Genomic DNA, 15,186 nt, shown 5'->3' with positions numbered 1-15,186 from the left:
GAGAGAGATCAAGTAGGCAGAGAGGGAAGCAGGCTCCCCGCTGAGCAGAGAGCCCGATATGGGGCTCGATCCCAGGACCTTGAGATCAGGACCTGAGCTGAAGGCAGAGGTTTAACCCACTGAGCCACCGAGGCACCCCAGGATAGGAGAGATTTGATCATATAATCAGAGCACAAGTAATCCATGCAGGAAGGAGACTAAAGATACAGGAAAAGGCGCAGGGTGGGGTGGGGCAGTAATTGAAGAGGATGTAAGAAATAAGATCAGGACAAGTGGAGAGGGTAATCTTAAAGGAAAAGGGACGATGCTTCCTCCTTGGAAATGGGAAAGAAGAGGGGTGGAAAAAGCTCTGAGTCAAACCTGCATTCAAATGTAAGTCCAGCATCCCAGAGCTTGGCTTATTATTTTAATATCAAACAAATAAGTATTTTTTTCTCCTGAAAACTTTCCTTGCAACCCAGAGTTTAAAATGTAAAGGAGGATTAGCAGGCTCCAAGATCAGCCCTGGAGATAGAGTTTTTAAGCCATTAATAAATCTCCATCTGTTTCACTTAATATAAGATTTAATGAGGGGGGCCTGGGTGGCTCAGTGAGTTAAGCCGCTGCCTTCGGCTCAGGTCATGATCTCAGGGTCCTGGGATCGAGTCCCACATCGGGCTCTCTGCTCAGCAGGGAGCCTGCTTCCCTCTCTGTCTCTGCCTGCCTCTCTGTCTGCTTGTGATCTCTGTCTGTCAGATAAATAAATAAAATCTTAAAAAAAAAAAAGATAAAAAAAAAGATTTAATGAGTAGAAACCAGTATAAAAGAAGCTAAAGAATAAAGAAATAAAATCAAGAATACTATATTTGGCTCTGTCACTAAGACTTACAGAGGAGTTATTCCTACCCCAGCTACTTCCAAGGAGGGTTTCAGATGACTTATCATGAAAACATATACACAAGGAAGATAAAATTGACAGAGAAAAATCACAAAGCATGTTCGGAAGGAAGACTACTATACCAGGGACCAGAAAGGACTATAATTAAATAAAAAACTTTGGCTGATTTAGAGATCTGTAGTCAGACTGTTTTACCCACTCCCATCCACTCTTCCCTCCCAACTCTGACCGATTTGCAAATGAAGTGGCCACTAACACTTACATGGTGATCTTTTCAGGTCATGAAAAGCCAAGGCAGTGAAGACTGTCTTGCTGCACGAGAGGCCCGCAAGCTGTGCACTCTGGTCTCCTGCCATAGGTACCAAACTGGGGCAGACGAACACAAGGAGAAGGCCACCCAATCTGAGACAGACCAAACACCTAAAGAGGTAGAAGCAGCACAGGGAGAACATCCTTGGTGTTCGGTGGACCCCCAGTATACACACACTGCAGGTGTTCAGGTTCCAGGGCTGTAACAGGGAGTCTTCTGCAGGAGGAGGGATTTAGGCTGGGCCTTGAAGAAAGGCAGGGCTTTGCATGACCAACAGCCACAGACAAGAACTGCTGAGATACCGCTGGAGAGGTAGGTGGCGGGACATGACCGATGGACCTCATACTATGTTCCAAAACTGTATTAGACAGGTAAGTTAATTGGTTTGGATTTGGGACCTGTGAAGGTCACTGAGGAAAAACACAATCCAAGCTGCATTTTAGGAGAAGTCATCTGGTGATGGCTAGGTCAGCAAGGGAGCAAATTAAGAGGCTGAGAGATGAATTAAGAGGCCACCTCAGGAATCAGCGCTTGGGGTTGTGGGTGGGTTCGGGATTAGAGTGATGACAGTGAAAATAATAGCAAGAAGGGGCGCCTGGCAGCAACCTCTTCGACCTCAGCCACAGCAACATCTTCCTAGGAACTTCGCCAAAGGCAAGGGAAGCAAGGGCAAAAATGAACTATTGGGATTTTATCAAGATCAAAAGCTTTTGCACAGCAAAGGAAACAGTTAATAAAACCAAAAGACAACTGACAGAATGGTAGAAGATATTTGCAAATGACATATCAGATAAAGGGCTAGTGTCCAAAATCTATAAAGAACTTAGCAAACTCAACACCCAAAGAACAAATAATCCAATCAAGAAATGGGCAGAGGACATGAACAGACATTTCTGCAAAGACGACATCCAGATGGCCAACAGACACATGAAAAAGTGCTCCACATCACTCAGCATCAGGGAAATACAAATCAAAACCACAATGAGATATCACCTCACACCAGTCAGAATGGCTAAAATTAACAAGTCAGGAAATGACAGATGCTGGCGAGGATGCGGAGAAAGGGGAACCCTCCTACACTGTTGGTGGGAATGCAAGTTGGTGCAACCACTCTGGAAAACAGCATGGAGGTTCCTCAAAATGTTGAAAATAGAACTACCCTATGACCCAGCAATTGCACGGGTGGGTATTTACCCTAAAGATACAAACATAGTGATCCGAAGGGGCACGTGCACCCGAATGTTTATAGCAGCAATGTCTACAATAGCCAAACTATGGAAAGAACCTAGATGTCCATCAACAGTCAATGAATGGATAAAGATGATGTGGTATATATACACAATGGAATACTATGCAGCCATCAAAAGAAATGAAATCTTGCCATTTGCGACGACGTGGATGGAACTAGAGGGTATCATGCTTAGCGAAATAAGTCAATCGGAGAAAGACAACTATCATATGATCTCCCTGATATGAGGGAGAGGAGATGCAACATGGGAGGTTAAGGGGGTAGGAGAAGAGTAAATGAAACAAGATGGAATTGGGAGGGAGACAAACCATAAGTGACTCTTAATCTCACAAAACAAACTGAGGGTTGATGGGGGGGAGGGGAGTTGGGGGGGGTGGGATTATGGACATTGGGGAGGGTATGTGCTATGGTGAGTGCTGTGAAGTGTGTGGACCTGGCGATTCACAGACCTGTACCCCTGGGGATAAATATATATGTTTATAAAAAATAAAATTAAAAAAAAAAAAAGGGGGGGCGCCTGGGTGGCTCAGTGGGTTGAGGCCTCTGCCTTAGGCTCAGGTAATGATCCCGGGGTCCTGGGATCGAGCCCCGTGTTGGGCTCTCTGCTCGGCGGGGAGCCTGCTCCCCCCCCTCTCTGCCTGCCTCTCTGCCTACTTATAATCTCTCTCTCTCTCTCTGTGAAATAAAAAATCTTTAAAATAAATTTAAAAAAAGAAATAGCAAGAAAAATATGACATTAAGGAATAATCAACAATATTTGGTGACAATATTTGGGGAAGAGAAATGTCAAAAAGCATTAAGGTTAAAATGTGGGTGATGGAGAGAATATTCTATTAAGCACAACCATTATTAGCTACTGGTAGAAAAATAGTTAAAAGGTTAGTAAAGTTTTTTCCTAGTAAGAGTAAGTAAGGAACGTCAGATAAACTAGATCTGAAGCAAGCACTGAACTTTCAGAGAGAAAGAAAGAGATTATTAAGACATCTTTTCTAGTCTTAAATACCACTAGGGAAGTAGATATTTTTGATCAAATGACTGTCACAAGATTTAGAAAACCTTTTCATAGAGATTCATAGTGTGAAACATATGGGACTTAAGTCTTGTCTTTAGCCCTCCCATCTGTGAGGTGAATGAACCCGATTTTAGACATCCTAAAGAAAGATTAGATCACTTGTTCTAATCTTTTCTTCCATCAGAGAATTCACCATGTCTTGTTTCACATGCTAATTATTTTGTGCACAGACTTCTATACAGTTTTTAAAAAATCATTTTACTGTAGGTAAAAACTGTCCAAATGATATTGGTTATTAACAGTTGATTTGCAGAAACAGGGATGAATACATGCTCAATTTGAATGGCTTATTCCTATTTTGGGTAACACCAGTAGTTTCTAAGGTTTAGTTTGGCACCAATTAAGAGGAATGACCTAATGTTGTTGTTATTGTTGTTGTTTTTGAAAATACACAAGAGAGATCAAGTCATATATGATATGGACGGCAAACAAAGACAAGGCCAGTTGTGCTATCTGCATGCCATCAGTGAAGGGGACAGGCAGCTCTGGGTCAAGGATTCCTTAAATATGCTGCATTGGAGGGGCGCCTGGGTGGCTCAGTGGGTTGAGCCTCTGCCTTCGGCTCAGGTCATGATCCCAGGGTCCTGGAATTGAACCCCACATCGGGCTCTCTGCTCAGTGGGGAGCCTGCTTCCCCCCGCTTTCTGCCTGCCTCTCTGCCTGCTTGTGATCTTGGTCTGTCAAATAAATAATAAAATCTTTTAAAAAATATGCTGCATTGGAATTAGATTTCTGTTAATCATAGAATATTAGTAATTTTTAAGATACAGAGAAGTTACCAGCTAAAAGAAATTGGTAGTCATTAATTTAAAACACAAGCTACAATCCTTTGGTGTTCAACAAACTAGACTTTTTTGAAAGATTAGGGCTGTCTCAGGACTGCTTCCTAAATTTTAAGGCTATTAATCTCACCTTTAACAAATGTTTCCATTGGTTTCTCAGACTATTTTCGTCTCATCTACTACTATCCTAAGTAGACTACATTTATTTCCCTTTGGACACTAGCAAAGAGAACCTGGCATGGGTCACTGGCACATCCAGCTTTTGGACCATCTGAGTATTATTCCTTGGAATTTGAAAATCTAAAAATTTGAAATTACCTACTCTCGTACTCTACTTTAAATATAATTTTGTTCTATAAACAGGCTCTTGGGATATATTATCCTGCATTTAAAGTTTTAGGATAATAAGCTCCTGTACAACTGCCCAAATGTGTGGATGCTCACAGTAGTGAGAGAGAGGTAGAGGTGGGAGGGCCTGTCACAGCTATCAGGTCAGAAACCCATTTCTGGTTCTGATTCCTCCTCCTGCAGACCTAAAGCTGCAAAGAAGCACAAAAGTGTAGTGGAAAAGACTGAAAACAATCCAAAGTCCTTCAGTGAAGAAACAGATAAATGAATGATACATCCATAAAATGGGCTACCACTTAGCAATGAAAATAACAAACTTGATTTCTGCAGCAACATGGATGAACCTCAAATGCATTTTGCTAGGTCCGAGAAGCCACACCCCAAATGCTTTGTAGGATATGGCTCCATTTAGGGGACATCCTGGGAAAGGCAAAACTATAGGCACTAAGAAAATATCAGTGGTTATCACAGGTTGGGGGTAGGAGAAGGTATGGACTAGAAGTTTTGGGGGTGACTACATTATATATACATGGGTCAAAACTCTCAGAACTGGACACCATAGAGAATTTTGCTGTACATAAGTTAAAAAGATACAAAATTAGGGAGGTGCCTGTATTGCTCAGTCGGTTAAAACATCTGATTCTTGATTACAGCTCAGGTCACAATCTCAGGGTTGTGAGATCGAGCCCTGCCTGGGGCTCCACATCTGTCAGGGAGCCTGCTTCTCTCCCTCACCCTGCTCTCACTAAAATAAATAAGTCTTTAAAAAAAAGCGAGGGGCAGGGCACCTGGGTGGCTCAGTTGGTTAAGCAGCTGCCTTTGGCTCAGGTCGATTCTAGGGTCCTGGGATGGAGTCCCACATCAGGCTCCCTGCTCAGCAGAGAGCCTCTTCTCCCTCTCCCTCTGCCTGCTGCTCTGCCTAACTGTGCATTCTCTCTCTAGCTGTCAAATAAATAAAATCTTAAAAAAGGTGGGGGGGGGGGGCGCGCCTGGGTGGCTCAGTCCTTAAGCATCTGCTTTTGGCTCAGGTAATGATTCCAGGGTCCTAGGATCAAGCCTTACATCGGGCTCCCTGCTCAGCAGGGAGTCTGCTTCTCCCTCTGCCTGTCTCTGTCTCTCATGAATAAATAAATAAAATCTTAAAAAAAAAAAAAAAGGATAGCGGCTTTCCTTGGAGTAGGAATAATGAGTGGGAGGGAGATGTGGCGGAGTACCTAGGGTGCTGGTCATGTTCTGTTTGAGCTTCATTCTGATTGTTATGTGGGTGTTGGTTTGTAAAAATTCATTAAGTATATGTACACTTGTGATATTTATACATTTTATATATGTATACTTCAATAACAAGTAAACAACAACAAAAAAAGGTAGTGGGAGAGAATTCCAGCCTTCACTGTCTTCTAGTCTCCTTCCTCTTTATCTTCCCCCATCTCTATACTCTACTATACTAATAGAAGCTGCTAGAAAAATTTGTAGTGTGAAACTCTCCCTGGTCAGGTTTGGTGCCTGTTCCTAAGTTTCAAATGACATCAGTTTACCTGACCACAAATGCTGTTCACACTGCTGTTCGGCAGACCAGGATTTGTTTTGCCAACTCTCAGGTAACCATATGAAGAAAGAGCTGGTAGCAGTCACAGAGAAAGTAATCATGGATAAGTAGTGACTATTCTATGTCAAACTGAATAAAAGAAAATGTATCTTACCTGGGTGATTTAAATAATCTTTTCCATTCTGTCAGTTGTCTTTTGGTTTTGTTAACTGTTTCCTTTGCTGTGCAAAAGCTTTTGATCTTGATAAAATCCCAATAGTTCATTTTTGCCCTTGCTTCCCTTGCTTTTGGCGATGTTCCTAGGAAGATGTTGCTGCAGCTGAGGTCGAAGAGGTTGTTGCCTGTGTTCTCCTCAAGGATTTTGATGGATTCCTTTCTCACATTGAGATCCTTCATCCATTTTGAGTCTATTTTCGTGTGTGGTGTAAGGAAATGATCCAATTTCATTTTTCTGCATGTGGCTGTCCAATTTTCCCAACACCATTTATTTGCAAATGACATATCGGATAAAGGGCTAGTGTCCAAAATCTATAAAGGACTTAGCAAACGCAACACCCAAAGAACAAATAATCCAATCAAGAAATGGGCAGAGGACATGAACAGACATTTCTGCAAAGACGACATCCAGATGGCCAACAGACACATGAAAAAGTGCTCCACATCACTTGGCATCAGGGAAATACAAATCAAAACCACAATGAGATATCACCTCACACCAGTCAGAATGGCTAAAATTAACAAGTCAGGAAATGACAGATGCTGGCGAGGATGCGGAGAAAGGGGAACCCTCCTACACTGTTGGTGGGAATGCAAGTTGGTGCAACCACTCTGGAAAACAGCATGGAGGTTCCTCAAAATGTTGAAAATAGAACTACCCTATGACCCAGCAATTGCACTGCTGGGTATTTACTCTAAAGATACAAACATAGTGATCCAAAGGGGCACGTGCACCCGAATGTTTATAGCAGCAATGTCTACAATAGCCAAACTATGGAAAGAACCTAGATGTCCATCAACAGACGAATGGATAAAGAAGATGTGGTATATTGGGGCGCCTGGGTGGCTCAGTGGGTTAAGCCACTGCCTTCGGCTCAGGTCATGATCTCAGGGTCCTGGGTTCAAGCCCCACATCGGGCTTTCTGCTCAGCAGGGAGCCTGCTTCCTCCTCTCTCTCTGCCTGCCTCTCTGCCTACTTGTGATTTCTCTCTGTCAAATAAATAAATAAAATCTTTAAAAAAAAAAAAGATGTGGTATATATACACAATGGAATACTATGCAGCCATCAAAGGAAATGAAATCTTGCCATTTGCGACGACGTGGATGGAACTAGAGGGTATCATGCTTAGCGAAATAAGTCAATCGGAGAAAGACAACTATCATATGATCTCCCTGATATGAGGGATAGGAGATGCAACATGGGGGGTTAAGAGGGTAGGAGAAGAGTAAATGAAACAAGATGGATTTGGGAGGGAGACAGACCATAAGTGACTCTTAATCTCACAAAACAAACTGAGGGTTGATGGGGGGAGGGGGGTTAGGAGGGGGGTGGGATTATGGACACTGGGGAGGGTATGTGCTATGGTGAGTGCTGTGAAGTGTGTAAACCTGGTGATTCACAGACCTGTACCCCTGGGGATAAAAATATATGTTTATAAAAAATAAAATTAATAAAAATTAAAAAAAAAAAGAAAAAGAAAAAAAATATAAAAAAAATAAATAAGTGGTGGGGATTAAAAAGTACAGCATAGACAATATAGTAAATAATATTTTAATAACTTTGTGTGGTGACAGATGGTAACTACATTTCCCATAGCAAGCATATTGTATGTAATAATTAAAAAATCACTATGTTGTCCAACCGAAACTAGTGTTATATGTCAACTATACCTCAATTAAGTTTTTTTAAGTGGGCAAGGGATCTGAATAGACATTTTCCAAAAATGATACATAAATTGCCAGTAAAGCTTTAAAATAGGAAAAAAAAAATAATATTTTCCAGGCCTGTTCCTAGACTCTCAATAGAGAGAAAACTGTTAGGTACTGTTGTGTCTAGCACTGTGCAGATGTGAGAATGGCTTATGAAGTCTTGATGTCTTCCAGTTCCATGTGCAAGACTGAGGTAGAGTAGGCAAAAGTCACATCTTTGACAGAGTAGGGATGAGTAAAAATGATTATAAGGACTGAAATGTAAATAATTTCTTCACTGAAAGTCCATCAAAGAAAATTTCTCTACAGTTGATGAAGAACGGTGGACCATATTATTCTGTCTTTTGTTACCAATCATAAACATACTCCAGAGGAAGGCAGAAAGAGTCAAGTATCAGATGCTATGATCACTGTTTTGTACACATTATTTAACCCTTAAAACAATCCTGCAAGATAGTCATTCAAATCCCATTTAAAATGAAGGCTCAAGGTAATCTGTACAAAGTAAGTTGCAACAATTTCAGGCTTCTGATTCTAAAGGAAAAGGGAATTAACTTTTAGAATGTACAGTGTGCTAAGCTCCTTTCTTATTTAAAGTATCTCTATATTATTTGTGCGTGTATGAGAGCGAATGCATGTGCAGGCGGGAGGGGAAGAGGGAGAGAAGCAGACTCCCCACTGAGCACGGAGCCTGCTGCGGCTCAACCTGAGGACCCCGAGATCATGACCCAAGCCAAAACCAAGACTTGGGACACTTAACTGACCGAGCCACCCAGGTGCCCTCAATATCTCCATTTTAGAGATAAGTAAACAGAAAGAGTGATGACATGACTTGTCCAAGGTTAGTTACATAACCAGTGAGTGGTGGTGCTGGTATTTAAGTCAAGCTCTGATTCCATAGCCTACATCCTTCACATTACAGTACTCCACTGCCAAAGCCAGTAGAAGCTATACTGTGCAATTCTGAAGGAATTGCAGGAAGGAACATAAATGGAATCTATGACATTGGACTAAAACACCAGATAATCTAAACTTAGGTCAGAAAAGTGACATTTGTTGTTTTCCCCTGGTATCTTTCAAACTGAAGCACCTCAATAAAATCTTTTAAGTTTATAGATATTTACTTTTAATGAGTAATTCAAACCCTGAGGGACTGAATAACCCACTAAATTCAGCTTATAGCATGGGAAGAAAAGGAACCGGATGGTAGAAAAACCACTGTCTCAGGATCCTGGAATCAAAGCTTCTAATCCTGGCTCTCTTCCTGATTTGTAGTATAACTTTGGTTAAGACATGAGGATCTCTGGGCTTGTTTTACCACATGTAAATTAGGAGTACTCCAGACAGAATTTTGGAAGTAAACTGTTTACTCTAATGCTTTAGTAAACAAATTTTTCTCATGAGTAAGTCTTCAAATTGCTATCTTGGAATTTAAATACTATGTAGTGGGTTACCTGGTGTGAGAGTCTCTCCTGCAAGCTTGTTTCCATCATTTTTGAAAAGCCCTGGGAAGATGCAAAATAGAAAAGCAACCAGAAATGTGTAGTCACATTTAAGAGGCATTTTAATTTTTGTCAACTCAAAAATATTAAGAAGCATAGTAAAAATATGGAATATCTTATAAAGATTTGAAATACTATTATTCTCTCTGTATCAGACTAATGGACTTTCCCCCTAACGAACACTGTTCCATTCCTCTGCCCCCGCCCCGCCTCCCCATTTTTGGTTCCAAAGAAGTTTTTTGTATGTCACTGTGATGGTGCTGGGCTGATCTGTCTCCCAGAAACATTTCTTTCAGCTGTGATATGAAGTGACTTGTTCTATGGATCTGTCCTTACTTACTGTGTGATTCCGGGCAAGGACCTCATCTAGGGGTGTCTCTATAAAGGGGCACTAACATAATATGAGTCATAGTGCCTTACATAGTAGGGGCTGAGAAAAACAAGGCAGCATTAATATATTAGAAAGAACATGGGGCAGAGCAAATACCAAGCACTGCCACTTATTAGAGCTAAGTCATCTTGGGCAAGTGATTTCATTTAAGCCTTACTTTTGAGGAGTAATTCTTAAATTCTTATCTTTTAAAATTAAATGATAATATACTAAAGCTGTTACACAGTAGTACTAAGCAATTAGTACTTTTATTAATAATTCTATACAATCTAGAAAGCTGAACAAAAGTTGTTTTCTTACAAAAACATCACTTAACAAGGACATCCAAAAGCAATGTAATACACATTGTAACAGATAAATGGCATCATTTTTATAACCTCTTGATATTTTAGAACATGTAACCAGTAAATATTTCAAAATGGCTTATGCTGGGGTCTTGCTGTAGAATGATTTCTGGGACTCTTGAGATTATTTTACAATAATTTTCTTCTAGTCATTTTATGTTTGGTAACAACCTAGTATAATTATTGTTATTGCCATAGTATTTATTTCAATGTGTTAACATACTCAATTCCAAGACCTACTGAAGAAAATTTGATCAGATTCCCTAAAGGCCCACGAATCCAGTTTATAAATTACACGATGCTCCAAGTTGTTTCCAGAAAATGTTTGCTTGTAAACAATATATTCTTTCAGAATTCAAGACACATTTAACATATGGATTTTACAACAAAGTTTATTAGCTTTTCTCCTCTTTCTCATAAATGGAATGGATAATGTTGATAATCCTTTACAAACCAGTACTCATTTAAGAATTGTAATGAGGAGGCTGTCAAAAACACATATTTAATAAACAACTCCAAAAAAGCAAAGGGAAGCCAAACATTAAAAGACCAGAGAAGCTGATTTCTGAAATCATAACTACCTTTCACTAAAATTTCTTAAAATTGCTGTCCATGAAGATCTGTGCAACTCTAATGCAGAGCAGCTACAAGAGGTGAAAGGTGTGCAGTCTGAGGGGAAAACACACACATGAGGCTTTTGCTTATTTGCCTATTAGTGAAAGGAGAACTGGAAGGAGAGGCAGAAGACCAAATCCAAACCCAATGACAAGAACAACAGTAAAAAAAAAAAACCTCAAAACAGACCCAGGAACCATTTGAAAACTTTTGTAGAAAAGAGGAGAACACGCCTATACTTCTGTACGTAATCTAATTTCCCTAAAGGTTTCTTTCCACAACCACCATACCCCCATTTTCAGTTCACATGATTAAGGAAGATAAAGTCTAATCAATTAATATTTAATTTAAAAACCAAACAAAAAGTTAAGAGTAGGTGGCAAAAGAAAAAAATATATTTTAAATATATATATATGTTTGTGTGTGTGTGCAACTATGTAAAGAAAATAATTCCCATAGTTACAGAGTTTAGTTAAAGAAAGTTTTATATATATTTATATATATATATATATATATATATTTTATTATAACAAAATAGGCAGTTACTGTGGGTAAAATATTCATTAAAATCTGATCCCTAAGAATACATTTAAAGTTTTAGACTATGAATTGGACTCCTTTTCCATTGCCATAATGATTACTACATCATCACTGTAATGTCTGTTCTGTCTGTATTTACGTCTATGAAATTTCCTCAACCTTATGTGTAAAAGGTGAGCTCCCCTAGCACCTAAACATGGCCGCAATTCAGAAAATGTGATGATCATTATGTATGAACAACTTTTGTAAGACACTATAAATAGTGTTGTACAAGTAGATTAAAAACATTTATAACACCGCTATTCCTAGCAAATGTATTGAGAAAAAAAACCCCTCAAACAATGAGACATGAAGAACTCTTCTGAAAAATGAATATCCCTTTGTGAATTATGAAAGTTAATGCAGACATTAATTTTGAAATTAAAAAACGTATTTTTCTTATTTGTCTATAATGAAATATTTGTTTGGATAACACAAGTCAATTGAGATAAGGACTTGAAAGTTAATATATTGGCCAAACCATGCTATTAAAGTTAAGCGTGCACTGTTGCTCAAAGTTTACTAAATCACTGATTAACACCACTTTTCTTTCATTTATACTGAAATTTGAAAAGAATGTATATAAAGCTTTTCTGAAAATCTCTTAAAGTTACTTTCCCTTAAACATTAAGGAATTTTACCACAATTTCCCAGTCTCCCCAAATCCTTAATAGCTGGTCAGGCCATTCCATCTTCAGTTCTGAAAAATGGCCACAAACCAATAGTGACATAGAATAATACAGATGCTACAACTTGAAGGAGACCCTACATGTCAAAACTAAGCACAACTGCAGACAATGATGAGTGGGATATGATTCAATGTGGAAGGAGTATTGTAGACAGACTCCAAAAGGAAAGGGCAAAGCAGTGTCAGAGAAAATAAGATCGTGGAAAAGAGAAACAGAAACATCAGTCCTCATAACTTTTCTTTTGCTGGAACCCAGATGTACGGACCAGACTGTTCCTCTATGATCTGCTTCACTTGGTTATAAATGTCTTCCAGCGTATCTCCCTGTACAATAGCTGTAATAATTAAACAAAATTAGAAACTCCATTAATTGTCTATCTTTATGGTAACAATTATTGGTGAAACAGAAGTGAAATCTTAGAATTAGTTACTCATCCAGCAAAAGGCCATTTACGTATTGTTTGCTTAGTAATAGGCACTCATTTCAGTAATTTTCCTACTGGAAAAATGTAAGAATTTTAATTTTAAATATTGATCAAAAGGTGAGATTTGGTGATTTTTGCTTTTGCATATTTGGTAGATATACACCGAAGTATTTAAGAGGCAAAAGGGCATCTGCTTGCAACTTACTCTTCAATGTTTCAGAAAAAAATGAAATGTGGTAAAATGTTAACATTTAGAAAATATGGGTGAAAAGTGTATGAGAATTGCTGGTATTACTCTTGTGAATGTTCTGTAAGTCTGAAATTATTTAAAAAAAAAAAAAGAAAAAAAGCACATGGGTTACACCACCATGGCATTTGATGTACTTAGTGTGAAGAATAATTTAAAGGACAAAATGAATGAGAGATTATTTGGGAATTGCTAACCACTCATTTTTTTTTTTTTAAACAAATAATATTCTAAAATGGATCAAAATTTATAAAGCATAAGATCAGAAAAGTCATTTTCACAGAAGAAATCAAGTCTGAATCTATTTTTCTCCAGTCTAATATGTCCTAATGAACCACTTAAGAAACACTAACTTTTAAGATTCCTCATCACCACTGCCTAGGTTAGATGAATTATTCTGAAAACCACAGTATTAATTACATAGTATTAATATATAGTATTAGCCATGTAATTAATTACTGGTAGATGTGGGCATAGTTCAAAGTTCAATGGGTCAGTTTATATGGCTCCAAATCAAAATTCTGTCAGGGCACAGACACACATGATGCCAACCTGTGAAATGTTCAGTAAATTCTTGTTCCAGTTTCATGGCTCTTTCAAATGTCTTTCTGGCTTGTTCTTCTGTTAGACGCTTATTCATTTCCCTATGCAAATAAATTTAGAAATTAGCAATTAGTACATTATAATCCTTTTTGAAAAAAGATGACAAAGGAGAAGATACACATAAAGCATAAAACCATGAAAAGCTGAGCTCTGTTGAGAATATGAACGTCATTAAAAATTAGATTCAGTCACTTTAGTTATATTAAGCTTTATGCTTGGATTGACAGAGGGTTTCAACAAATTTTTGCATTGGCTCAAGGCAGCCAAAAAAACTAAGCATTAATTTCATGTTTTTCACTTTGATGAAAATTTCATATTAAGATAGAGCTTAGAGATCTATCTACCAATTTACGGATAACAAAGATAATACATGAACATATGAAAAAACACCATGAGAAGGCAATCAGCAAAATATAGTCTGGGGAGAACTCTGCAGAAGAAATGATGTGGTTTCTTTAACAAATAAACTGGAAAAAAAAAAGATATGGAGGGAGAATCTATACATTAAAAGAATTAACAACTAACTGTCACAAACAGATCTTATTTGGAACTTGATTCAGGCAAATAAATTGAAAAACAAAAAACAAAAAACGAAACATAAGCAAAACTGATGAGACAATCAGGAAAATTAGAACTATCTGATGATATAAAAAATAACATTTTAAGTGTGACATGAAAGATATTTTTTAATAACATAATTCTTATCTTTCAAATATATACTGAAATATATGGATGAAATCATATAATGTCTGGGGTTTGTGTCAAAATAATCTGGTGTGGATGGGTAGGGGGTAGGGAGATAGATGAAACAAGATTGGTCACAGCTGATAATTATTGCTGCAGCTGGATGATTGGTATACAGGAGTTCGTTCCCAACTTAAAGGGAATGCTTCCGATATTTTTTCATTAAGTATGACATTTGCTTTGATATTCTGCAAGTGACCTTTTATCAGATAAAGGAAGTTCCCTTCTATTCATAGTCTGAAAAATGTTTTTTTTTGTCATGAATGAATGTTTTTTATTAAATGCTTTTCCTGCATTTATTAAAATGATCCTATGCTTTTACTCCTAAAATCTCTTAATGTGGCACATTTACATGGATTTTGAAAGATTCATTAAAAATAATGAAAAAATATACATAACATAGAAGTTACCATTTTAACCATTTTTAAGTGTACAGTTCGCTAGCATTAGTATCTTCATATTGTTGTGCAACCATTACCACCATCCAACCCTACAATTGTTTGTTTTGTAAAACCAAAATTCTATTCCTATTTAAAAATGATTCTGACCACTCTGAGTACCTTATAAAGGTGGAATCATACAGTACTTGTCTTTTTGTGACTGGCTAATTCCACTGAGCATAATGCCCGCAACCATCATCCATGAACATGCTGCAGAATTTCCTTCCTTTGTATGTATGTACCATATTTTGCTTATCAGCATTCACTGATGGACACTTTGATTTCTTCCACATTTTAGTTATTGGGAATAATGCTACCATAAAATGAACGTACAAGTACCTCTTCAAAAAAGCAGCCCATAGAAATAGAATTGCTGGATCATATAGTAACTCTATGAATCTTTTCATGTGCTTATTGGCTGTGGCTGTATCTTCTTCGGAAAAAGGGTCCATTCAAGTCCTCTCCTCATTTTTGAATTGTCTTTTTTTTGTTGTTGTT

General features: G+C 38.2%; 2 protein-coding genes across 11 annotated transcripts in view; both read right to left on the bottom strand.

Moving 5' to 3' along the window:
• MELTF (melanotransferrin) overlaps positions 1 to 1,698 on the bottom strand; it is a 30,156-nt gene extending 28,458 nt beyond the window's left edge. The window contains exon 1 of the mRNA XM_047733849.1: positions 1,140 to 1,698. Within this exon, the coding sequence (XP_047589805.1) occupies positions 1,140 to 1,329 (190 nt within the window). The 5' untranslated portion in view covers positions 1,330 to 1,698. The remainder of the gene's footprint in view (positions 1 to 1,139) is intronic.
• Positions 1,699 to 10,721: 9,023 nt separating this feature from the next.
• DLG1 (discs large MAGUK scaffold protein 1) overlaps positions 10,722 to 15,186 on the bottom strand; it is a 259,278-nt gene continuing 254,813 nt past the window's right edge. For all 10 annotated transcript variants that reach the window (XM_047733750.1, XM_047733758.1, XM_047733740.1 and 7 more), the window contains 2 exons: positions 13,454 to 13,545; positions 10,722 to 12,564 (listed from right to left, as the gene is read on the bottom strand). In XM_047733750.1, coding sequence (XP_047589706.1) covers positions 12,458 to 12,564; positions 13,454 to 13,545 — 199 coding nt within the window. In that variant the 3' untranslated portion in view covers positions 10,722 to 12,457. The remainder of the gene's footprint in view (positions 12,565 to 13,453; positions 13,546 to 15,186) is intronic.

The sequence above is a fragment of the Lutra lutra genome, chromosome 1 (genome assembly GCF_902655055.1).
Source record: "Lutra lutra chromosome 1, mLutLut1.2, whole genome shotgun sequence".
In the NCBI taxonomy this organism is placed as follows: domain Eukaryota; kingdom Metazoa; phylum Chordata; class Mammalia; order Carnivora; family Mustelidae; genus Lutra; species Lutra lutra.
This window is presented reverse-complemented; position numbering and strand designations above follow the sequence as displayed.